A 25,747-nucleotide genomic window follows, 5' to 3' on the forward strand; every position below is an offset into this window, starting at 1 on the left:
GAGTTTTAATGCTTGTCGCATTAAACCCTGACAACACACTAAGCTCCCAGCGCTGTGAGGAATACTCAACAATGTGTCCTGAGCTGTGGAAATAATAAAAGAAAAAGCCTGCACTGTGAAAAAGAGCTTCCCGATGGACACATAATTTCTGCCTGTACTCCGTCTCTCTTCGCCATGCTTTCTTTTGATAAACAGGTGCTTATGAGCCATGATTTTACATGCGTTGCTTGCTCTTGACTCATGCTCTTTTCATCTGCGCTGCTCTGTCCTGTGGCTGCTTAATTTAGAGGCATTTACATATGAGCTGGGAGCTGTCCGAGTCCTTGGGGAGGCCTTTGAAGCTGCGCCTGCAGAGAGGAGAGGTGGGGAGGGCTGCAGAGGGCTGCCTGGGATTGTGGCGTGAGAGAGTGACTCAAAACCTGCAGCAGGAGTTAAGTTGAAGTTGCAGCTTTGACCTTCTTGGTCCAGTGAAGACCAGGCCAAGTTAACAAAGAACTCAATATTAAAATGAGTCTTCAACAGCAATAGTAGTGACATAAAATGTTTCTCTATCAATGCCTTGAAGATGAGCACAGACACAGATTCATCCTTATATGTTGTGCAGCCAGTGCTTTTAGTATTTTGGAAGCGTGTGTGAGAGCCTGAGGTATTGTAATTTCTGGCACCAGGACTGTTGCGACAAGAGCTGGATCTAAAACTGGTGCTAGGGTGTGAAGCAGCTCACACTTCGGCTTTGATGGGAGAGGAGGTTCCAACTAAAGATGCAGCTCAGTCTCAGAGCTGAACACGCTGTAGTGAACTTGTAGGAAGATCCCCATATGCTGTACGATACGTGATAGGATGTGTAATCTTTAGTAAAATCTGAAATTTTGATTTCGTTTTGTTGTATGAATTAGGTCCTGTTGCCATAGTAATGAGATGGACTCCTGCACCTCCCTAACCTTTGACTAGACAAGTAGTTAAGAAAAACAATGGATAGAATCAAATGCTGATAAATACTATTTTTCCCCCGATACATCCCATATGTCACTATTTGCATAGCACACTGTTTTAACCCAAACGATACAATTTACTTAAACAGTTTTTCCTTGTATACATATAAAGGGAGATTTGCAACACATTAAATTCAGCTCACATGCCTCGTTCTCTCAGGTATCCTTATTTATAAAGCACGTAACATATAAAAGTAGTTCTACTTTCTCTCTTACTCACATATTCTCAGTTAGTTTCTTCCACTGTAGCTACCATATGCATCTACTACCTGGATCATACAAGCAACAAACAGCATTTTTTGGACCTATTTAGTTGAGTCAGTTTCACTGCACTTTTAGCTCCCTGGTCACTTCCTTTCCCCTCAATGATTAAATGCCAGATTACTTCCTGTCAGGCTAATTGAAAGCTGTTAATCTAATAACGTTACTGGAAAGAATTAGTAAGCAAGTCTATCTCATTTGTACCCAAGGTGCATTTGTCAATTTGTTTTTAAAGACTTTTTCAGATGGTTTCCGATAACTGTTGTACTGAATTGGAGGGGAAAAAAAATCTCCTAGAAAACATACATGAATATGAATATCAGTCTAGTGATGCTGTCAGGCTTTCAGTCAGAGTGAAATAATGTTTTACTGTAAAGCTAAAGAGCAAAGCTCTGGTCTTCTACTCAGGTCAGAGTAAAACGAGGGAGTCAAGTGAGCTGGCTTCCAGCTGCAGACGGGGAAACTGAGGTTGAATGCTGATGTCAGGATGGAGGTGAAGGCTCACAGAAAACTGCAGCTCGTCTGCTCAGCAATCTCCCTCTTTATTACATAACATCCTTAGATAACCCTCCTGGCTCTGGCCCCGTCTTCTGTTCCATCTTTTTGCTTCAAAGTTGAGAATTTTTATTTTCTAATGTTGTAAATATTTAGCTAGGGGCTGTACAGTGTTGGCCCCTGCTGCTCTGAATACTCAGCTTTGTTAACTGTGTTAAAACACTTTGTGCAGAGCGTGCAGAAGCCTCCGGGGTCCTGGCTGCTACTCCTGTTTTTAAGAAGAATGAATGACTTATGTTTATTTTTATGAGCCTTGTTCTCTGCTCACTGGGTATGTGTAGATTTTTGACATAAAGAAAATATGAAGGAATCTATTTAGAAGACAAACACTGGTAGCAGAGGGAGCTTACTTACTAGCTGAATGAAAATCATTGGATGATGTCATAATGTTGACCAACGTATGGACTAGTTGCCATCTCTTCTGTTGCATTTGCAGCTTCTAGTTACTTATCAGCAATATGCTGTTTAGTAATGGAGCAATATCAGCTTACACTCCACTGACTCATATTATTATACGTTCAAGTTTGAAAGTAGTTCATACTACATAAACTGACTTATTACTTCCACCAAGGTGTTAATGTTTTTGCTACCGTGTGCGTTTCTGTAATTCTGGCTGCAAACACAACAGCTCAAAAGGTTTTGAATGAATTCTGATAAAACCTTGTAGACGTATAGAGTGGAGTCATGTAAATAATCACATCCACCAAGATCGTCAAGGTCAACTTAATGATTTATTGGTGGAAAATTGACAAAATACCTTCTAACTTAGAAACTATGATTCTTCCAAGTGTGGTGTCTACTGTATAAAGTTTTTAAATGTCAGGTCACATTTGACCTCTGACCTCTCCTACAATATGGATCTGAAGGTCAACAAGATAATAATGCTCTGTAGAGCTATTTAAAACCATGTTTCGTACTGCCACTGTTTGTATTGACATTTAGGCATACAGAGAATAATATATGAAGATTCTAAATATCACGATACTTTGGACCTCCGACCTCTTCAAGGTCAATAAAGTCAAACTTTCTTGAAATGTCTTGCCTTCAAAATTATTCTTAAATTCTACTGCCTTTTCACATCTGATCTTTATCTGATTTTTACTGCGCTACAAAGTTCTTAAAGTACGTTTAAAAAACAATAAATAAAACAAAATTAATATATAGACAATACAATACTATTACCCTTAACGGTAAACACAGCCCAGAGAGTGGGCAGTGTTTACCTGGCAAAGGTTGCGCCTTCAAGTGCTTCTTTTTTTGATGCTTTGTAATGTCGAACAGAGATGCAATTTAAGACAGGATTTGCCTTAAGCTGTTTTCATTTCTAGCCTAATCTCTCATTTATATTTTACAGCTTTTGAGGAACCGTATGTATTGAACCTATAAAACTGCTGATCTCTCGGCACATTTTTCATTTGATACGTCCAAAGACAGTTTTGTTTTCAGCTGCATAAGCACCTGCACACTGTGATAATTCTGTAAAGACTCGTTAGAGTTTAAGTGGGGATGACACCAAAAATAACTGAGCTCCAGGTTTTGTTTTCTTTGTATACACGTGAATTTTAGTGCGTGTACACCCCCTGAAACCATGTTCCTGCTTTTAGACAGACCTTTCTCTTTCAGGCGCCTCGGCAGTGATGTGTTGCAAAGCCGACAATAACACGGCTGAAAAGAGTCGTAGTGTTATTTATTTACTTTGTCTCATTCGCTGATGTTAAAAGTATGGTGTGCTGTTGATGCTTCGGGCCTTTCTGCTCAGTTTTTTTTCTAATGCCGTCTTACTATAATAAGACTGTGAATCAGTTATGAGTATCATTATTATTAACACTTATACTGAACCCAGACTAGTGATATCAGTGCTTTAGTCTTAACCTCTGGGGCTGAAGCCAGCTGGAAAAAACTGCAGTACCTCTTATGGCCATGTCAGCAATGACATTAAAAAGCCTGTTACAGTGGTTTTCGGCTGTGTGATTACCACATGTTAAAGAAATATGTATGACTGCTTTCATGCGTCTCTAAAATTAAAAACATCCTGTCTCAGAGTGATGCTGAAAACTAGTTTGTGAATTTATTATGTTTAAACTGGACTGCTGTAATTCACTATTATCAGGCTGTCCTAAAAACGCCCTGAAAGGCCTTCAGTTGATCCAAAATGCTGCAGTGAGACTGCTGATGGGGAGAAGAAAGAGAGAGAATATTTCTCCTATATTGGCTCCCTGTTAAATGGAGAATTTAATTTAATTTCCTTCTCCTCAAATAAAAGGTCTTGAATAATCAGGACCTAATAATGTAGTAGTACACTGAAAAAATAATTGGATTGGATTGACATGAAAAAATCTGTACAGTACATCGGTTGCAGGAAGTAAAGTTATGTTTAGTCAACTTTATGTTTTTTATAACTGCACAACTTTTACATGTTAAATTAACAAGTTATCAAGTTTGTCAAGTTATCTCATGTTAATATAGCACAAAAATGTTTGTTCACATTTAAACTTTTTTTTAAAATGTTGAGTGTATTTAGTTACCTTATGTTAAACCGATATAATTCTTTCATTTTAATGTATGTGTTTGTCTTGATAATCAAAAATTACAAATATCTGTTGGTCTATCAGCTAGTAGACCTGATGTCCTCTGGTTTGTCATGGGCATCTGTGTTTGGAGTGTTCATCATTCTCACAGTAGTCTCCTCAGTGCTGTGAAATGAGCAGTTTCTGCTCTGCATCAAACCAAAGCTGAGGAACCTGTAAGATTCTGGGCCAAAATATCCTTTAGCTGGATGAACTGGATGAGTCTAGGGAAGTCAGTATGTAGGGAAGGCACACCCACAGCACTCTGTCCTCTGAAGAGAAGAGAAGTAGTTTCCTAAAAGCACACTGTAAAAATAAAAATCCTAATATAAAAGTATTTTACTGTGTATTTTACAGTTTTGTACTGTTCTTCTAGAATATCATTAAATTCACATAAATAGACTGTGATTTCACATTTCAAATGTAAATTACCGTAAAATCACTGCAATGTAATAAAACATAATTTTCTGGTTTTTTTTAAATGTATTTGTCTGTATATATGCAAATTTAGATTGTTAAAATACATTCACAAATGCATCATAATTTCACAAATATTTGTCCGTTACTTGAAAGATTGAACTGTTAAATTCAAATGTAATGCTATGGAAAAATATATAAAACGAACTTTTTTTTTTACATCAAATAATAATAATTATTATTGCTTTTGAGGGCGATCGTGGCTCAAGAGTTGGCAGTTCGCCTTGTAATCAGAAGGTTGCCGGTTCAAGCCCCGGCTTGGACACTCTCGGTCGTTGTGTCCTTGGGCAAGACACTTCACCTACCACCTACTGGTGATGGCCAGAGGGGAATTATAACGGGGAATTGTAAAGCGCTTTCAGGGGTCTCAAAGAGCGCAATATGAATGCAATCCGTTATTATTTAAACCAACTGTTCACTGTATATTTCTGTACATTTAAGTATTATTATTATTCATATTGCTGCATTCATTGACCTTGTTTATAGGTAAGTTCATTGTTTAATCACATTAAATTGTTCCTAATTTAACGTTTAAAAGCACTTGAAAAAGGCAAAATCCCATGTAAAATTAGGGCAACAAACTGTATTGTCATTACTGGAAATAACCGTATTTTTATGAGTAAGTTATTTTCTGTTATTTTACGGTATTATTTTGGCGCCCCAGCTGCCGGAATATTACTGTTTTTTTAAGATGTTTTTTCTAACAATGCATATCCATAAACTGAAGCTTGACATTGGTGTTATGGCTGCAGTGGTTTAGTCTCTCTTTGTAAGTGCTGTAACAGATCCAGGAGTCCATCTTCAACTCTGTCTATAGTCCATCTCTGGTCCTTGAAGTCTTCATGGATCAGATATTGAGCAACACTGCATGTCTTCATCTGTTTAAGAGATTAAAATGATTGTTGCATATACTTCATATTAGGAACACGGTTATTTTTGCTGTATTTTCATCCACATACTGATGAGGGGGAGAGAAAAAAATAAATAAAAAAATAAATACTGTCATCATCATCATCATCGAGCATTTTTTATAAACACCAAAAAATGTGATTTAACCCGCTGGAGTCAATGCCTGCGACAATGTGTCAAAATCACATGACCTATTTAAGGTAGCCTCGCCGACTCTCCATTTGGACAGTTGACAGCCAAGTAAAACCAGAGCTATGATAAATATTTTGCACCATCCTTTTTCAGAATACTGTCGTCACATTTAGTGCAGGAAGAAACGGTGAAAAAACAGATTTTCTAAGACAAGAGCTTACAACCTGAAAGTGCTTGCGAGTAAAACAACCCCTCACCAAAAAACACCCATGTCAATCAATCAGAAAATAAGATGGCAACAAGTTGTTGTTGTTGTTGTGTAGTTAGTGCATAGGCTTGTTGTTCTTTATTGCTTTATGTGCTAACATAAGTAATTTTATTTCAGGTACCTGTGATATCTAAAGCAGCATTTCATGTCAACAAATAAATTAAAGGGAGTAAATGAAAAAAATGACTAAATACTGAAATCGTATGTAGATCAGTCAAAGCGAACCAGTCTACAAAAGCTTTGAGCAGAGAAACATCCACAGACATACTCAGAGCTATAATATATTTTCAGGGCTTGTAAACAGGATACAAAACATTGGGATAATTTTTACATTGAAGCTTGGGTCAGTGTAACTAAGTGTAACTTATTACTAAACTAATAGTAATAAAAATACTTTTTAGAAAAAGAATAAAAAACAAATCTATGGAGAAATAAGCATCCCAAACATATGTTTCAACCAGCCTTAGTTCAATATTATAGTTTGTCTTTGGGATGCACAAAAAGATAGAGATCCTAGTGTTTCTGTGTATGAAAAGTAACATGTAGTAATCCAAATGGTCAAACACTGGAGAACCAGTTCAGTGTATCGTTTTATCAAGCGTTTACCAGCATCTATTATTCTGCTTTACTGACAAATTTTGAAAAACATTTACAATCATTAATCTTAAATGTGATTCTCTATTTAAATTCTTGGCTGGTTTAGGTTCCTAATTGTGTTGTGAAAGATAATGATGGATTATAGAGGCTAATAACTATGTTTTCTCTGTGTTTTTCTCAGTTTTGCTGGTTTTCCCCCCGTTGAGCTTTGAGCTGCATAACAATTTATTTCTAAATGACAAAATGTCATTTAGCTGTAATTTTGATGGATGCTGAAGTGTGGCTTAGAACATAATAGTCTCTCTTGTTTTGCTGCAAATCGCTTGACCATATCTGCCAGTTTCTCTATCAAGAAAATGAATACAAACATGGTAGCTGCTTAATGATATATATTGTAAAGTAATGAAAATTGGGCTTGCTGTTATGAATAGGAACACCTCAGTATCTTTACTACTTGATGTGGTTGTAAAGATGCGTCTTATTTGTTGCACATATCCTAATTTGGGTAGTTCAAGTCTTAATAGTAGGGTTATTTTTGTAGTCGTGAACATAAAGCACTTTTTGAATGAAACAATTAACTTGCAGGTAAACTAAAAACAACAAAAGCACACTGTAATTAGAGTTTTCTTTACTCCATAATTCATTTTCCCTTGTGCAGCTCTTATGTAAGCACATAAAAGGTCTCTAACAAACTTTTTCAAAAGTTTTAATTGCTGCTGTGGGCGGCTCCGATTTTCTGCCTGTTTTGATTACATGTAAAAGTATTGTTGCAACAAAATATCAGTCTCAACATTTCTACACGTGTTTCAGGGTTTCATTTTCCCCATTGTGATGACACTGTTAAGACAGATTTGACATAGATGCAACTTATAATAACCAATTTCTCTCTTTTCGTACTCGTCCCGCTCCTTCCCCATACCTTCCTACATTTCTAATATTTCTTTTTTTCCGTTTTCCTTCCTCCTTTCACTGCTGCTCAGGGCATCAGTAGCCTGTTCAGCTCTCTGAAGGTGGTCCGCCTGCTGCGTCTGGGCCGGGTGGCCAGAAAACTGGACCACTACCTGGAGTATGGTGCTGCTGTTCTGGTCCTCCTGGTCTGCGTGTTTGGACTGGTGGCCCACTGGCTTGCCTGCATCTGGTACACTGTGTTTGAAATGATTTCAAAAGTCATTGAAGAAACCTTCCCTTGTAGTAACATCTAAAGGCTGCTGCTGGCTCTTCTAGGGATTTACCTAACCTCACTGCACCTAATTACTCATGCATGCTCATTGCTTCCTTGTCCCTATCTGTGTTTTAAAAATCATACACTGCTGTTCTGCTTTGTTTAGTTTCTTCCACATGATATTGAGTAATATGCTAATTTAATTTGCCCCATAGCAAGATTAGGGGAACAGTTCCCACATGAAAGCACAGAAACCCACTTCAAATCGTTCCTTAATTTCACATAATCATGAACATTTAACACAACAATATTTTTCTAACGTATTGCTCACTGAAATGTAGTCCATGGTCATTTTTGTACATTTCTTGTATTCTTGTAAGTCACTCAAGTTACTTAGTTAAATACTTCTAATGTATACTTCCAAAGGTGCATTAGTTTATTTTTATTAAGATTAAAGTGAACAGTCCATAAACACACCTAAAGTCTGTCATATGATAAAGGATTAACGATTTCAATAACCGTAATGAATATTTACTGAAGTTGTTTATTCACTACTGTAAGCAAATAAGAAAAGTGTCAGATTTTATGCGCCCAATTAATGAAAGGAATAAAAACGGTTTACATATTTTTTAAAGAGTTTTCCCTTCATCTAAATCATAGTTGTGATTGCTTCTGTAATGAAACAGTTCTTTCCTGCATTATGTTGTCTGTCATTTTCTTTAAAGCCTACTATATTTGCACATTAAACCTGTAATGTTGAACTGCCGCATGCTTTAAATTTGGGTTGGGCAGCATTTTTTTAACCAGAGCACCACATTGTCTTACATAAAGTAAGCAAATGGCCAACAGGATAACTAAATTGATACATATAAATGTATTTGAAAGAAGACGGTGATATTTAAGCACATTTACAGATTTGTTGAAATCAGCTTTCTTAGAATATAATCTCTCATTTAGTCAAGGCTGCTGAAAGTAAATGGGGAAGAAGATATTTTATTCAAATCTCAATCTAATTGTTCAGTTGTCAGACTAGCTGAATTTACTTAAACTACTTAAACTAGGTACTTAAATGTATTCAAATTCTGATTTTGTCCCAAACAGGTACAGCATCGGAGACTACGAAGTTATCGATGAAGCCACCAACACCATCAAGATGGACAGTTGGCTTTATCAGCTGGCTATCAGCATTGGATCGCCTTACCAATACAATGCCAGCGGTTCTGGAGAATGGGAGGGCGGCCCTGGCAAGGATTCTCTGTACATCACGTCCCTGTATTTCACCATGACCAGTTTGACGACCATTGGATTTGGAAACATTGCCCCCACCACAGACGGAGAGAAGATCTTTTCTGTGGCCATGATGATGGTGGGATGTAAGTACAAGCTATGTGTTGTTTGGGCTTTTTGGTGATTTTCATGGGGCAAACGGGTATTGGCTGATGTTTTGGCCAGTGAAATGGTACTGGAGGCCATTTCCACCCAGTAGTTGTCCTCTGCTGCTGTAATATTCTTTGCAGACATTAAAGTTGTCTGAAGGAACGCTCGTGATGGAGTTTTGATATGTGCTGACATAACGTGGTGTTTGAAAGGTTCAGGTGTTGTTAGTTAGTCAGTCCAATGCTTTATTTCTACGCTAGTAATTTTAATGATTAAAGATATCGTTGAACACTTAAGACATCCAAGAGGTAATTACTAATGAATTTACTGACAGCTAAATCAGGTTGAAAATTCTTGTTGCACAGTCATTTGTGCAATCACACTCAGAATTCACAATGAATGGACCACAATGAATACTTAACATTTTAACTACACCAACTTTTGACTTATGATATTTATAAGGTCAAAATTTGTGCTTAGGGTACACCCCATCACAAAAGGATAACATCACATCACACCTGGCCAAATGCTAGAAAAAAATGCGTTGAGACGCTTTAAACATTCAAACGTGTGACTAAAGGCGTTGTTAAAAACAATGTTAAAAAAAAGAGCCCAAGAGAAAAGCATGTTGGAGTTGTCATGGAAATGTCCCAGTGTTGGCCTCATTTGCAGATCATTCTTGGATTAAAAAACATGGTTATTCATAACCATGACACAAAGCAGACACACACACACCTCGCCCTGATGTATACGCTCACAGACTTTTAACATCAGTGCCCCTTGTGAGGACACTTTTTACCTAAACTCTGGACACGCCAAGCCACATTTGGAGTATCATAACTGTGCACTCAGATGAGTGCTTCGGCTTAGTATGAGCTGCCGCAGAGCAATTTAACATTATAATTAAGCAGTAATTTTACAGTCCTGCCTTTGTTGCAAAAGGATTCCTGACTGTCTGTCGATGTTAGGCTTTTGGGCCGCGTAAAGTGTCCATATTTTGATAGATTCTGGTCAGCTGTGTGCAAATAGGTTCATTGTATGTTTGACTGCTGTTCTCTCAAGAGACTGTAGTTGGAAGGAATTTGAATTTGCTCACCTGTGTGTGTGTGTGTGTGTGTGTGTGTGTGTGTGTGTGTGTGTGTGTGTGTGTGTGTGTGTGTGTGTGTGTGTGTGTACCTGACATGTGCACCGTATAAGGTTTAATTATTGTCATGTATATTGTGTGTAAGGCAGCATATTTTCCTCAGCTGTGTGGACCAGTTTAGTTCATTTTTGACTGACATACTTTAGTTATATTAGAATGTAAAACAAATATAGTACAATACCCACTCTATATCCTATTTTTACATTTTTAACAGGCTATATCAGGGTTTAACATACCCTGCTAATCATTACCATGATATTCTTGGTATCTAATATTGACTTCTTCACAAATCCCACATGATGTTTATATGCAGCAAGCTTTAAGGTTATTATTGAACAGAATATCACAGTTGATTTAAATAATGGAAAATATTAACAGGAAAATTGCTGCTGAACATATTAAAGGCTTTTGCTTGGAAGCACCATACTGCTGATGAAAGCAGGAGATAACCAAAAAGAACAATAGAAGGCAGCGTGAGGCAGAGATGAAAAATGGAAAATTGTGCTCCCTGTGGTTAACCCGAAGAATCATCTGAACAAATGACTTAGCGATGTAATATTTCACAGTGAACGGCGAATCCTGGCACGGTCCTTTTTTTCCTTAAAAAAAAAAAAAAAAAAAGTAATTTCATTATTCTGCATTTCAGAGAAAAAAAATGCTCACATGGAAATCTCATCCGGCTTCATCTTCAGCTTGTTGAACAGAATCACTGCTCTGAATCTTATTTGTCCCCTTGACCTTTCCCAAGTTGCCAAAGCCTGACTATAGCTCATTAGTTACGGTTTCACAGGCTCATGGTGGACACTACATAAAGGAATGAAGCACAATGTTCCCACATGTTATATTTCTTAAAGTAACTGAGTTGTGTGGTAACCTTAAGAATTGGTCCTGGGATTTATCTGAAGATAAGTCAAGATCTTCTTACACTGTGCATTTTATGTGTGAATACAAGACTTTAGAAAGTAGAAGTCAGTTCAGTTTTATTGAAACAACAAATAACAAAAACAGTCACCTTAAGACCTGATAATAAAAAAAAGGAAACCCCAACAATCACACAACCTTGTATGAACAAGCACTTGGTGACAGTGGAAAGGAAAAACTCCCTTTAACAGGAAGAAACCTCTGGCAGAACCAGGCTTACGGAGGAGCAGCCATCTGCCTTGACTGGCAGATGTTTTTGTTTTTTGGTTTGTCTGATATGGAGGGAGGATATGATGGAGCATTTGTTGATATGAACCTGCAGACAGGATCATGGCTCTGCTAGTTCGAATGGACCAGGACTCTAGTTTCAAATGTTATCAGTCCAGTAAAGGGCCATTATGAGTCAATGTCACTCCCGTACAGTTACATCCACAACCTGTTGGGCAATGACAATTTTTATGCACCACTGCAGTGGACTTTAAATCAGCATGTGATTGAAGTGTAGCCTTTCAGCCTTAATTCAAGGGATTTTACAAAAATTACTTTGAGCTTTTGAAAATGGGGGAAATGGTAGCTATTCCTAAACAGTTACCACAAAATCTCTGTGAAACCCATTGAATTAAAGTTGAAAGTCTAACACTTCAATCACATATCAGTTGTTTGATTTAAAATCCACTGTTGATTCACAAATTGTGGATGAAAACAGCACCCACAAAGTAGCAGGTTCATTATCACCAAATTTTATAGTTAATGTGCACAAAAAAGGTGGGGGATGTTTCCGCCTAAAAGAGGTGGAATAAATGCATGAGGCGGTGGCAGTGGTTAGACAGGAGTTGAGTCTGTTAAGCTTCAATGAGACTCAAATTTTCACATGCTGTTTTATAAAGCACCACAATATTAGAAAAGCTAATTGCTTGGGTTAAAATAACCCTTTCGCAATGCTATCCACATGTTGGCAAGTTTGATTTTCTATGCTATCAGGCTGACATAATCTAGTTTGCGTTTCTATTTATTACTGAGATAAGTAGAACAAATGGGCAATAATGCACTGTGGACTAGCACTTGGAGTCAAAGTATAGGATAAAATCTGTGAAACTAAGCAATTAGTCCAAAAGCAGACATCATGTGGCCAATGGTTATTTTTAAGTGTTCGCTTGTTTTCATATCTTTCATTAAAGCATTTGGCAGTTTTCCTCATACGTGTCACGTACAACTTTTAAAGCCAGTTTTCAGTTTGCCAAAACTCCATGAAGACTCTGCCTGCTTGGCACAATTTATTATCCATTTGAGTGGTATAAACAATCTGTTTGATCCTGTTTGTTCAGTGGTTTCTCTTTAAAAACCTTTCAGTGTTTTTGAGGAAGATGAGTTCTCCCCTCCTAAATTGTATTGCAAAAGCATTTCTGTCTGGCATTCTTGATGCTTCTGCTGGCCTGATGGGGCTTGTGTAACAATGTCTATATCCTGGAGGAAAAGTTACTTTCAGGTCATCAATTATTTAAGTGTACGCACAGTCTGCAAAACTGCAAATACAGATTCTTACACCGTGTTCTTTTTCTATCAAGCAGTCCCCTGGAGGCTTTGTCAGGGGAATGACAAACAGAACAGTTTAGGTAGAAAGGTCAAATAGTTACTTTAGCTATGACCTCTAAAATAGGCATTCACATTGTCAACAGCAGTGTGAGTAGTGTTTTCTATGATTATGTTTCTCAAAATTACACGTTTAAGTGAAATCTCTCTCGTTGTACAAGTCACAAATCTTCAGAACTCATAAGTGTTATCACAACCACAATATTTTACACAACTCGAATCAGGAATCCTGTACCTGTCTTGTATTTTGCAGTTGTTTCACTTGGCAAGAAATAGTTTTTTTCTGTAGACACAACTGCCTTAGGGAAAAGCTGCTGTACATTATTTATCACATCTTTTATGCTAGAACAATTTAATTATGGTCGTTCTTTTTTTTATCCTGTGCAAATAAGTTATGTGTGTCTTTAGAACACTGTGGCTGTAGTTAAGCATTTTTGTCGAGTTTATCATTGTAATCATTAGTTTTAAGTCTTGTTGAGGGCAACATTGTCACGGCCAGCGGGGGCAGACCGTGTGGAGAGTGTGTGTGGTGGACCCAGGCGCGAACACAGGCGAGGAGATGGGAGTGAACTTAAACTGAAAGCGAGCCTTTATTTGGGCTGATGCAGACATGAACTTAACATAACCACATAGACATGAAACATGACATGAACTTAACCGCATACACATGAAACGTAGACGCAGGAACCAGGGACACTGAGTACAGGCGGAGATGACAGAAATAACTAAGGTCTGAACAGCAACCTAGAATTTAACTAGATTGAAAATGAATACAAAAAAATACATAAAACTCAAACACTGGGTCACACGACCCAGTACTGTGACAAAAATGGTGTTTGTAAAGTAGTTTTTTGTCAGTCACAGCTCTATTTCGCGCACTTTCTGGAATATTTTCCAGCACTGTATTAGAGTTTTCAGTCAAATTACTTCAAACTTTCATACATATTTAAATATGTATGAAAGAGCAAATACAGTAACACACTGTCCAAGGTTTGTATTTCAAGGTTTGAAATACACACATTCAGTTTTGTGTCACTGCTGCTCATCCAAATTGTCCCTTTCAAGCACAACCCAAGAATGCTCTACTGGGCTGAGATCTGGTGGCTGTGGAGGCCATTGGAGTGCCTTGTTTTTCAGTCTTCTGTTGTCTAATTTTGGCCAGTTTGTGCAAAATGTAGCCTTAGTTTCTTGCAGTTAGCTGCTAGGTGTGGTCTTCTGTCGCTGTAGCCCATCTGCTTCAAGGTCAGATGTGTTGTGCTTTCAGTAATGCTCTTCTGCATAACTTTTTTGTAACGAGTGGTTAATTTTTTACTGTTTCCTTCCTATCAGCTCACAGTAGTCTGGCCATTCTCTTCTGCCAGACCATTCCCTGTAAAGCCTGGAGATGGCTGTGCTTGGAAATCGCAGTACATCAACATGTCTGAAATACTCACACCAGCCCGCCTGACATCATCAGCCGGTATCTTTCTTCCTTATTCTGATGCTCGGTTTGAACTTCAGCTGGCTGTCTTCATCATGTCTACATGACTAAATATTTTGAGTTGGTGCTCACAGGCTGATTAGATTTTTTTTTTTTTTTTTTTTGTGTCCCGTTTGGATCTTTAGCCATCAGAATTGTTGTCTTAAGGCCAAGAAAGATGCCAAGCGGATTTATTTTACCAAGTGGATCATCATGGCCTTGCCATATTGGTCCATTTGATTGACCTTTATTATAATTATGAATTTATTTTATTTTCAGTTGCAACAAACGGGACAGACATGACTGGGGGATAGGACAGGGAGAAAGAATGAAAGAAAGAGAGGGGGAGAAAGAAAACCAAAGGGGAGAAGAGACGGTGAGAAGGGGGGGAAGAAAGAAAAAAAAAAGAAAAACAAACAAAACACCCGGATCACCTGTATGGAGAAAAAAAACAGAAGAGAAAACAAACAACAAAGAGCAACATAATAAAAAAACGGCACCATCACAATAAACTAGCTAGCAGTAGATAACAGTAGATACTAAATAATAAACGATATTGTGCCGCACGCAAGATAGACAGCGCACAATGTGCTTTGAGGCAGCAGCCAAGAAAGCTGTAGTCTGTGAACACCCGAGTGTACACCTGTGTGCACACCTGTGTTGATCAGCATGCTTGTATTCCAAACGTTTCTCCATGTAACGATCTGCTAGGGAGTGTGGGGAGCCATAGCATAGCCCCGTCCCCCAGGGCATGAAACAGGTATGGAGGAGATCCAGGCCCCAGATATCCAGAGGCCCCAGAGTACAAGGACCCGAGGAGGACCACCAAAGGGGGGGGGAACCGTGCCACCCTCCTGGGAAGAGCTGAGTAGAGCCCCAAAGGAGAGGTCACCCCGCAGCTACGGAGCAGAGGCCAGAGGGGGTTGCAGTGGCGTGCCCGCGGGCTCTGCCGGCAGCCAGCTGTGCCAGAAAGGACCGAGCTTCAGGCCCAGAGGCCTGAGGGCATCCCACCCCCCGGAAGGAGCCCAGCCGGGCCACAGGCGCCCGGCCCCGCCAATCGGCCACCAGGAGTGAGCCGGTACATACATGAGCGCCCAGCCCCAGACGACAAGGACCACCAACACACCAACGTCTGAGGGCATCAGCCACCGGCAGGGAGTGTGGTGAGGGGAGATAGGGCTCCGTACTTTAGAGGGCCTGAGATGTCCCCAGAGAGGTTGAGTCTAAGACCCAACCTGACATATAGACACAGACGAACAGGCACACGCAGACACAGACGTGCATTTCCACCCCATATGCACCACCAAATACTCGGCACTCACCCAACGTGTAGACAGACACAAATAGACACTGCACAGACAGTCGCACTCCCCAAACATACTCTATATCCCAGGTCCAGGTACCCCCGCCCTCAGAGGGGCAAGCCGCACCTAGACCCAGGACATGTAACCCTTCTCTCTGGGGTGGAGGCAAGCGGACCACCTCCTTATCTGCAGTAGCGGGGAGGCCCCGCATTCCAGACCCCAGTCTGATGGCCAACACCTCCTCCCAGCCCCCCAGCTCTGACGGCTAACAGAACCGGGGTGAGTGAAGACCTCAAACCTCCCTACGCCCGCTCATATGTAGTGTTGCTGTGTGCTGTTCTAAAGTGCATTTAAAACACAGGAGAGCATGGTACTAGCTTCTTCTCAGAGAGCAGCACGGCTCTTCCCGAAGACCCTTAGTGTCTAAATGCATTTAAAATTGAGGGTAGGGCACCAGCGCCAGAGGTGGGTTGGAGTACACCTACCATCCTCTGGATGCTGTAAAACGTGCCCACCCCCAAGGCCCTATATGTATGTGTTATGTGAGAGTGTGAGTAATGTGGATGTCTAGGTTGCAGAATAAAATTGAGGCACAGGCGGCCAGAAGGGGACAGAGGGGGAGTGCCTCCCCTGAACCCTGGTGACATACCTGCACCCCAAGCCCTGCGTGTGTGGGTGGGTGTGGTAGAGCGGGAATAGGGAGGCAGCTGAGGATGGGGAGGGAAGAAAGGGAGGGGCAAGCGGCCCCTCCCTGGGACCAGCTCCCCCGCTGACCCAAGTAGGCACCCCCACACTCTGGAACCCACCAGGGCAAGGGGGCCCAGGCCCATCCGGACCGGGGCCCGCAGCAGCAGCACCGCCCAGCCCCACAGAGTCCGGGGCAGCCCACCCGACTCCACCCCAGAGAAAACTGCACCCACCCCATCATCCAATCAGCTCCCAAACTACACAAGACAATAGACACCCAGGTTGAGTTCATTCTCCACCTCTCCTATATCTCTCCCCCCACCTGCAGAGTGAGCTCCTGTAGTGAGGAGACCACCTGCAAAGATATAACAACCTCCCCACCAGTTAGAGAGCCCCCTAGTAGGGCCAATGCACCAGAGGTCCCTTGCACTGGGGCTGAGCCCCCCTGCACCCACCCGCCCACTGCTCCGGCAACACAACAGCCAGGACCCAAGCCCCCAAGGCCCGGCCAGCACCCCAGACCGGGGGGCGGAGCACCCCCAGACCCCCAAGCCTCCACGCCCGTCCCGGACCCTCCCAGGGGCAGCCAGGCTACCAGGCCAGTAACCAACGTCCGCCAGCACAGACCCTCCCCCATCTCCGCTGTACGCAGCCACAAGGAAAACACCATTCAAGAGCCCCAGAGCTCCTAACCAGGTCATGGCCACATCCCCCAGGTTAGTCCCTCTAGGGAAACGTCCCTAGGGACTCCCCAGACGCCCTAAGGCCGTCCCTACCCCCATATCAACCACAATAGCGAAGGCAGGACCAAACCATGACCCCCCACCCCCACTAGGTGATGAAGCCGATCAAAGGAGCCCAAAGGGATTGATCAAATGTGATGGCAGATGTTGTATCAAGACTAATGTGATCTATTAGATGGTTTCTATATTGGTTAGAATTAAGATTATTTTTATTTTTCCAGTTAATGAGGACCATTTTCTTGGCAATGCATAGGGCCGTAAAAACAACGTGGGCTGTGTTTATTTCTGCAGTGACCTCATCCAAGTTGCCCAGCAAGCATACTAAAGGGGAGGCTGGAATGTTACATTTCAGACACTTTGATAAGTCTTCACATATCTCACGCCAAAATTTCTGAACTGGTGGACAGAACCAAAGAGCGTGGATGTAATTGTCCAGTGTATTTGCTGTGCAGTGTGAGCAGGCTGATTAGATATTTGGACACTGGAACAGGCTTCTCAAGCCAGGACTTTGCATGACATCATGCTGGCTCTGTTCACCTTTTATATACAGGAATAACTGGTCTACTGTACAGTCTTTCTGATGAAGTATTCCGGAGTTTTACCTGTATAAGGTTACAGGTAAAAATTAAACCTTCAAAAAGATCTGGATATTGTGAGCATTTTGAATAATATTTTTTATTTTAAAAAATCAACAATATTGTCCCTAAAAATGTCCGTTTTCATGCTGTTTTGATTTTCAGCTGAGAATCAATCCCGACTCAAAGCCTGTGGTTGGGATGAACCGTGTCCTTCAGCTTTATTCAGTATAGATTATGGATGTGGAGTTCACTTGAATCAAAAATGTAAGCGTTATTGCAGAAAGCACTGCTGTTTGGATTTAGGGGTTGAAAGATTTGTTTTTGGAACAAACAAATAGTTTTTGGCAACCTGTCGTATCATCTGACTTTGTCCATTTTAAGGACAGGGAAACAAAGCAACACACATCCAGAAACAGCTTGCAGCCAATGGCTATTTTTAGGTGTTCAAGTTTGTTCTTAGCCTTCCTTAAAGTGTTTGGTGGCATTAAGCAGTGTTTCTCTTACACATCCTATAAAAATGTAAAAAGCCAACTTTCTCTGTTTGCCAAATATCCAAAAGATTCCAGCCTGTAGAAAGTGTTAAGTTTGGCCATTTTAAAAACACTATGAAGATTTTTTTTTACTCAGCCACTTTGTGAAAGCCAACATTTTGGAAAAGCAGTGTTTTTATAATTTTCTCTTTAACTGATCTGTTCCTACCCTGAGGTTTAGTATCTGGGCCAAGCCAGAACCTCCTTGGGCCGCTCTACATATTGTTTATTTCTGGCACCTGGACCTTAAACAGCCTCGGCTCCGTAGTAAACAATAGAGAGACATGATATGTTTTTCAGTGTCTGTTCTGTCTGGCTGTGACTGATAGTCCTCTTGGCATGGCAGCCTCTCACACAGGCTGTGGGCAGTTTTACTGATCTCAGCAAGCAAGTGCTGATAGTGGGACAGATTCATTTTGCTTTCTGGATTTTTCCCGAGACTTACAGTGCATTACAATATAAATAGTCAGATTTACACCACCGTCAAGCTGCAGGAGAAAAAATATTTCCAACAAGGTGCCATTTAAGCATGGTTTATAAGCTTGAAGTGTTCTGCCTGTGTTGTAGTCCACAGATCAGTCACTGCTGTTCTCATTAATGAGGATTTTGGGATGCCGAGTTGTGAAAATATATTTCTCTGGCATAATACCCATGATGCCATCAAAGAGCAACTCAGTACCAGCTCTTTAAAAAGTTCCATGTTCCTGAAATTCCTTTAAAAAAGGAAAATATTGCTTAGGGAAAGCTTGGATTAATTTGAATTCATTCAATTAATCTTTAGTTAATGTTTCAATTTATGCAAGGCTAATGTAAAAATGTAAGAAGAAGAATGTTTGTTCTAAAAATATTTTTAAATTGAACTGAATAACCATACCCCAAATTTAATATGGCACAGTTATGTTAGGAAAATACATCATATTATCATGCTATTTTATAAGGCTGAAGTAGTGTTACTGACTAAGTTTTTATGTGTTCTGAATATTTTGCAAATACTGAGCAGTGCTGTAACAATGTCACCAGCTGGTAATGTTGAATCTTACCATATTATGACCAAATGCAACATTTGGATTATGTAATGTAACTGTGTGGTCGTAAATGCTCTCTTTTGTCTCTGTAGCCGCACTCACCTTTGATGTCACAGAGCACTAACATGTGAGATGGTGATCAAAAACTTTCAGTTGGTGTTACAGATGCATCAATTAAACTTCAAATATCTGCTGACACTGACTACTCATCCGGTATCTGTGTTAAATTTTTATGCTGTATTCGTCACACTGAGGCATGGGAATCTGATTGGAATACAAATTATTCTTTAAATGTGTAAGGCAAAATCAGATTTGACATTAACACTCCAATGTGCAATGAAGATGTAACAAATAATGATGGTGATGTGTGTAGAGTGAAGTAAATGAGAGAGAATATGAAGTGAAAGAGTATTAAAATGTTAATGGAGTTGATGACAACATGTTATGTTGCTGTAAGTGTAATAAAATCTTACTAAAAGGTATTAAACTGAACCAGATATCTTCAGGCAGCTACAGGCTACATTAGCATAACAGCCATTGGCAGCCATTCCCCAACTCTCTGTGTATGGTACTCATGACCACTGTTTAATTGTCATTGATCAGTGGTTGTTGTACAATGGTCATTACAATTTGCATATCAGTAATCAAGAAATTGACCTCACAGCCCATTGTTCCTGAGTGGTGCTAGTTGCAGTCTTTATGCAAATGTATGTTTATAAGGTTGAGGAAACCTGCAGTGAGCTGAGACTGAAGAATCACTTGGATGACTGACAAAACGTTTCCCCCGCTGAAAACGCTACGTCCAGATGAACAGAGTCAACTTTTTGACATCAGCGTAACATTTGACCTCACATAAACGTGTCAGATGTCCACTTGAATTGTGGGTAATGCAGTCTACAGATTTTGGTAGACTGTATAGAATAAAAAGATAGATGTGACAGATTTATTTTGATGTTTTTATCTTTTTCTAACCTACCCCTCAATAATTCCAGCATTTTATGGGAATATAGTCATTTTTCAAAGAGTCATGACTCCAATCAACATCAGTAAAAGTCAGCAGAACACTTGTGAAATCTAATTGATTTCCTTATTGATTTGCCTTATTGTAATTAGCATTGCAGTCTTCTCTGTGAATTAAAGAGCTAATGTCAAAGACAAAGTAATGTCATTGAAACAGGGCAAACACCTGTGAAAGAGACTTTTAATCATTTGCCAACACATACACACAATCCTAGTCCTTTTTTATTAATCCTGTAGCTGGTCTATCAAGTATTAACAACAAAGTATTATTGTTATTTATAGAGCATAAAAGTAACAAACTCTTAAACAGCTACAAAAGGACCTATTCTTAATGCAGCCATTCACACCGACCATGAAAATGAATCGGAACTTATTGATTAGGCCTACATATAATATTTCACGTTACCTTTGTTAATCAAATAAAAGAGAACAAAGATGCATTTTGTCATTTTATATGTTGAAGAGCTATGGCTGACCCTGATGGAAATATATTGTTTAGAGACTTTGTTGATCTGATGAACATTTTCAACAAATTATTTTAAAAAGACAGATTAGATTAGATGAAGAGACGACGATGTCTGGGTCAAGTGCAGCATGTCAGGTTTCCTGCCTGTTTAAATGCTTGCTTGCCCTCTTTCATTTATTCAAAGTTAATCTCTCATGACAAATGCTCTCAGTTAGGGACAGGAGGCCAAGTACAACACAGATGTCTTGCCTTGAGGGAAAATGGCACTTAGCTCAGTCCTAGTGAGCCCTGCTTGGTCCTGTGTTTGAGTGTTTTGAGGCACTGACATGCCAAGTTTGGAAGCAGTGAGTTAGGTAGCATCAACATAGAAGGACAATTATAACTACTTAAAGGATGCAGATTGTTTCTATATGGTTGAACACATCTTCAAGGAGAAAGGTTGATCTTTTGTATCCTTTATTCTATTTGATTCTGTTGTCTGTTTCTACTCAGTGACAGGAACATCTGGATGACATATCTGTTGGCACCATATACTGACTATGGATCAATGTTACTGTAGAAGCATTTATGCCACACTATCCACTTGTCTTCTCTGAAGACATAGGAATCAAATCCATCTGAACTGATAACCTTGGTATGTTATCAAATGTTATTCATCACATACACAAACATACAAAGTACAACATGCAGTGAAATGCATGTGTCCCAACTAGGGATGGGTACCGGTGTCCGGTGCCATGATGGCACCGGTTCTGACATAAGCGGTAGTAACCAGACCGAAAAGCAGCGCACATGTCGGTGCTTTTTTTCCCCTGAGCTGTGATACACTTTAGATTCTAGCCAATCATTTTACGTTTCCGAGGATAGTAGGCGGGCCCAGGTACGTACGTTCTTTTATGCAGAGCTACAGATTAAAAATGTCCAAGGCGAAGCGGTCAAAAGTCTGGCTGTACTTCACAGCAAAATATGCAAACTCAGCAGCCTGCAACAAGTGCTTTAAGCTGATACTGTGATACTGTCAAAGGAGGTAACACCTCGAATCCGATGAAACACCTGGCGACGCATAGCGTTTTTTTTTAAAGCCCAGAAATGCGCCGTATTTGATAGCTTGCTGCGAGACCTCACACCGAGCGCATCTACTACCCCCAAAAACACGAAGAGGAGAGTCCTGGCCCCTAGCCCTGCCAGTGTAGCAGAAATGATGAGGATGATGATGGCAGCAGCAGCCGCTCTTCTCTGCGTGAGTAGCTTCATGTTGTTCGAGTGTAATTTACGTTGAGTAGGCTAACCACGTTATTACATTAATGCATGTAAGGTGAACTAGCAAACATCATCATAGCTACATGCGGCTGTCCTCTTGTTTGATGGCAGATACTGTCACGGCGGGGTGCGCCGGTGTGTTTTTGAAACAGGACCCAAAAGCAGATGTGGACGAGGTGTTGCAGGTTTAAACAGAAAGCGATCCTTTATTTGGATGATTGCAGGAGTAAACCAGGAAACCAAAGTAAACTGACAAGACACTAAGAAACAAAATACTAAACGGTACTGAGACCAAAACCTAAACTATAACTATGACTGAGGTGGAAATAAACAGGCTAAGACTATGACTAACGTGGAAATAACAGATGAACCGACAATGGCATGCAGAAAACAAAGGGCTTAAATACATACAAGAGGTGATCAGGGGAAGTAGAGACACATGAGGGGAACAGCTGACTAACATAAACCTAATGACAGGACCAGGAGAGGAAAGCTAAATACAATAAACAAGGAACACATGACACTGTCAGAATAAAACAGGAAACACTAAAACTAGACATGACAGCACAAACTAACAGACCTAATACATAATGAATAAATACAAGAACCCAAAACATAGAAAACCAGAGGAACAATAAACAAAAGCTGCCCAAACTAAAGACAGAGAGGAAATGACACAAAACTAATCACATAACAAAATGAGACAAATACAAACATGAACTCAGAGCGCTGGGTCAGAGACCCAGCCTGTGACAGAGCCCCCCCCTCAAGGGCGGATTCCAGACGCCCGAAAACAACCAGAAAACAAACACAAAAACAACCCCACCAAGGGCGGGCGGCGGGGGTCCAGGACGGAGGGCCCGAAACAAAACCACAAAAAGTCCACCAAAAGCACAGGAGCGCAGGGAACAGTTCATAACTCCTTAGGGGCCGACCCGGAGGGTGACGGTCCAGAAATTCATAGTTCATGTGATCAGGGGGCCGGCCCGGAGGCCGACGGCACAGGAGGTCATGGTCAAACAGTTCAGGTGGCCGACCTGGACGACAGCAGCACAAGAGTTCACAAGGTTCAGGTGGTCGACCAGGAGGCCAACGATCCAGTAGTCCATAGTTCACGAGCTCAGGGGGCCGACCCGGAGGTCGACAGCATAGCAGGTCAGAGTGCAACAGTTCAGGCGGCCGACCCCGACGGCAACGACGGCCAGCTGACGGCCCAGAAAGCGGCCGGCGCTTCCGAGGGGCAAAACGTGGCTTGGGCGGCGGCAACACAGCCGCAGGACCAGGCGAGGCCGACACAGAAGCAGAGGCTGAAGCCGGACCAGGTGAAGCACAGGCTGAGGCCGGACGAGGCGAAGCAGGAGCTGAGGCTGAAGCCGGACCAGGTGAAGCACAGGCTGAGGCCGGACGAGGCGAAGCACAGGCTGAGGCCGGACGAGGCGAAGCACAGGCTGAGGCTGAAGCCGGACCAGGCGAAGCACAGGCTGAAGCCGGACCAGGCGAGGCTGAAGACGCTGAGGCCAGACCAGGCGAGGCTGAAGACGCTGAGGCCAGACCAGGCGAAGCAGAAGCCGAAGCCGGACCAGGCGAAGCAGGAACAGAGGCCGAAGCTGGACCAGGCGGAGGCAAAGCAGGAACAGAAGCCGATGCTGAGGCTGGACCAGGCGAAGCCGAAGCAGAGGCAGAAGCTGAGGCTGAAGCCGGTCCAGGCGAAGCACAAACTGGAGCTGGTCCAGGCGAAGCACAAACTGGAGCTGGTCCAGGCGAAGCAGAAGCAGAACCAGGTGACAGTGAGGCAGCCACAGGTGGTGGCTGGACGGGCTCCTCAGGCCCCCCAGCCGACATGGCAGGAGGCTGCGGAAGTTGCAGCAACACACAGTCTACATTGGGTGAAATGAGTTTATATGTGTTCTCAGACTGAGGTGTGGCAGAACCAGGCGAGGCGTCGTCCTCAGGCTGAGGCGTAGAAGCAGCAAGCAGTAGTGCAGCAGGTGGTGGTCCTGCAGGTGGCGGCACGGGAGCCGCAGGAGGTGGCGCTGCAGCCACAGGTGGTGAAGCAGAAGGTGGCTGAACGGGCTCCTCGGGCCCTCCAGCTGACGCGGCGTGAGGCTGGTGCGGTTCTCCTGAACCCCCAGCTGACATGGCATGAGGCTGGACGGGCTCCTCGGGCCCCCCAGCTGACGAGGCATGAGGCTGGTGTGGTTCTCCTGAACCCCCAGCTGACGAGGATGGTGGCCGGATGGGCTCCTCGGGCCCTCCAGCTGACGAGGTGTGAAACTGGACGGGCTCCTCGGGCCCTCCAGCTGACGAGGCGTGAGGCTGAATGGGCTCCCCGGGCCCTCCAGCAGACGAGACATGAAGCTGGCTGGGTTCTCCCGAACCTCCAGCAGACGAAACATGAAGCTGGCTGGGTTCTTCCGAACCTCCAGCAGATGACACATGAGGCTGGCTGGGTTCTCCTGAACCTCCAGCAGACGAAACATGAGGCTGGCTGGGTTCTCCTGAACCTCCAGCAGACGAGACATGAAGCTGGCTGGGTTCTCCCGAACCTCCAGCAGACGAAGCATGAAGCTGGCTGGGTTCTCCTGAACCTCCAGCAGACGAGACGCGAGGCCGGACGGGCTCCCCGGGCCCTCCAGCTGACACTGAAATAGGCTGCACAAGCTGCATCTCCGTCTCCGGCTCCAAACCGGCCTGGATAGCAGTCCCACAGCAGCGTAGCTGAGCCTGATGGCTAGCATTTCCAGTGAAAACAGTCTCATCATAGCCGGGCTCATGACCCGGAAAGGCAGTGTCCGTTCCAATAATCTCCGGAGAAAAAAACATGAGGAGCCAAGATATAGTCACTCACTTGTGTTCTTGGTGTGGAGCGTCGGTGGCGCGCACGCCGCTTTTTCTTGGAAGTGGAAGACGGCGGTGCACTAGGTGGAAGTCCCTGGTAACTCCGAGGTCCCCCGAGAGCCAGTCGAGTTCCACGGAAAGAGTGCTCGTGCTCTGGAATGAGCCACCGCTCCGGTGGAAGCCATGAGCGGTGGAAGCTCATATTCAGCGCTCCAATAGAGCGCTGAATATTGACTGACGTTCGTCGTAGTCCAAATCTATGGCGTCCAGCGCTTCCTCGCACTGGACCGTGGCAAGAGTGTGGCAAGACTGTGACGAGGGTGTGGAAACTGATGAGCTGAGAGGTGGTGACGCTGTGGCGAGTCTCAGCGAACCGACACGAACCGGCTCAGGCTCGCAAGGCAGCGGCAGTGATTCCTGTTCGCGGTTTTGATGCTGCTGCGGTGGAAAAAAACTGTGCGAACAAAATCCTGCACATCCTCCGACAATCTCCTCCTTGAATCGCTACCTTATCGTGGTGGAGGGGTTTGTGTGTCCCAGGGATCCCAGGGGCTATGTTGCCTGGGGGCTTTTGCCCCCTGGTAGGGTCTCCCATGGCAAACTGGTCCTGGGTGAGGGACCAGACAAAGAGCGATTCAGAAGACCCCCATGAAAAGAATATCGAGGGAACAGTTTACCCTGCCCGGGATAGGGTTACCGGGGCCCCGCCCTGGAGCCAGGCCCGGGGAGGGTGCCCGAGGGCGAGCGTCTGGTGGCCGGGCCTTAGTCCATGGGGCCCGGCCGGGCACAGCCCGAAGAGGAGACATGGGCCCATCCTCCCGCAGGCCCACCACCCGCAGGAGGCGCCATAGGGGTCGGGTGCATTGTGAGCCGGGTGGCGGCCAG

The 25,747-nt window shown here is 42.7% G+C and overlaps 1 protein-coding gene across 1 annotated transcript in view; it reads left to right on the forward strand.

Moving 5' to 3' along the window:
* kcnh5b (potassium voltage-gated channel, subfamily H (eag-related), member 5b) overlaps positions 1-25,747 on the forward strand; it is a 194,467-nt gene that overhangs the window by 47,330 nt on the left and 121,390 nt on the right. Inside the window, exons 7-8 of the mRNA XM_004554683.4 lie at positions 7,739-7,896; positions 9,022-9,293. Coding sequence (XP_004554740.3) covers positions 7,739-7,896; positions 9,022-9,293 — 430 coding nt within the window. The remainder of the gene's footprint in view (positions 1-7,738; positions 7,897-9,021; positions 9,294-25,747) is intronic.

The sequence above is a fragment of the Maylandia zebra genome, linkage group LG19, assembly GCF_041146795.1.
Source record: "Maylandia zebra isolate NMK-2024a linkage group LG19, Mzebra_GT3a, whole genome shotgun sequence".
In the NCBI taxonomy this organism is placed as follows: Eukaryota; Metazoa; Chordata; class Actinopteri; order Cichliformes; family Cichlidae; genus Maylandia; species Maylandia zebra.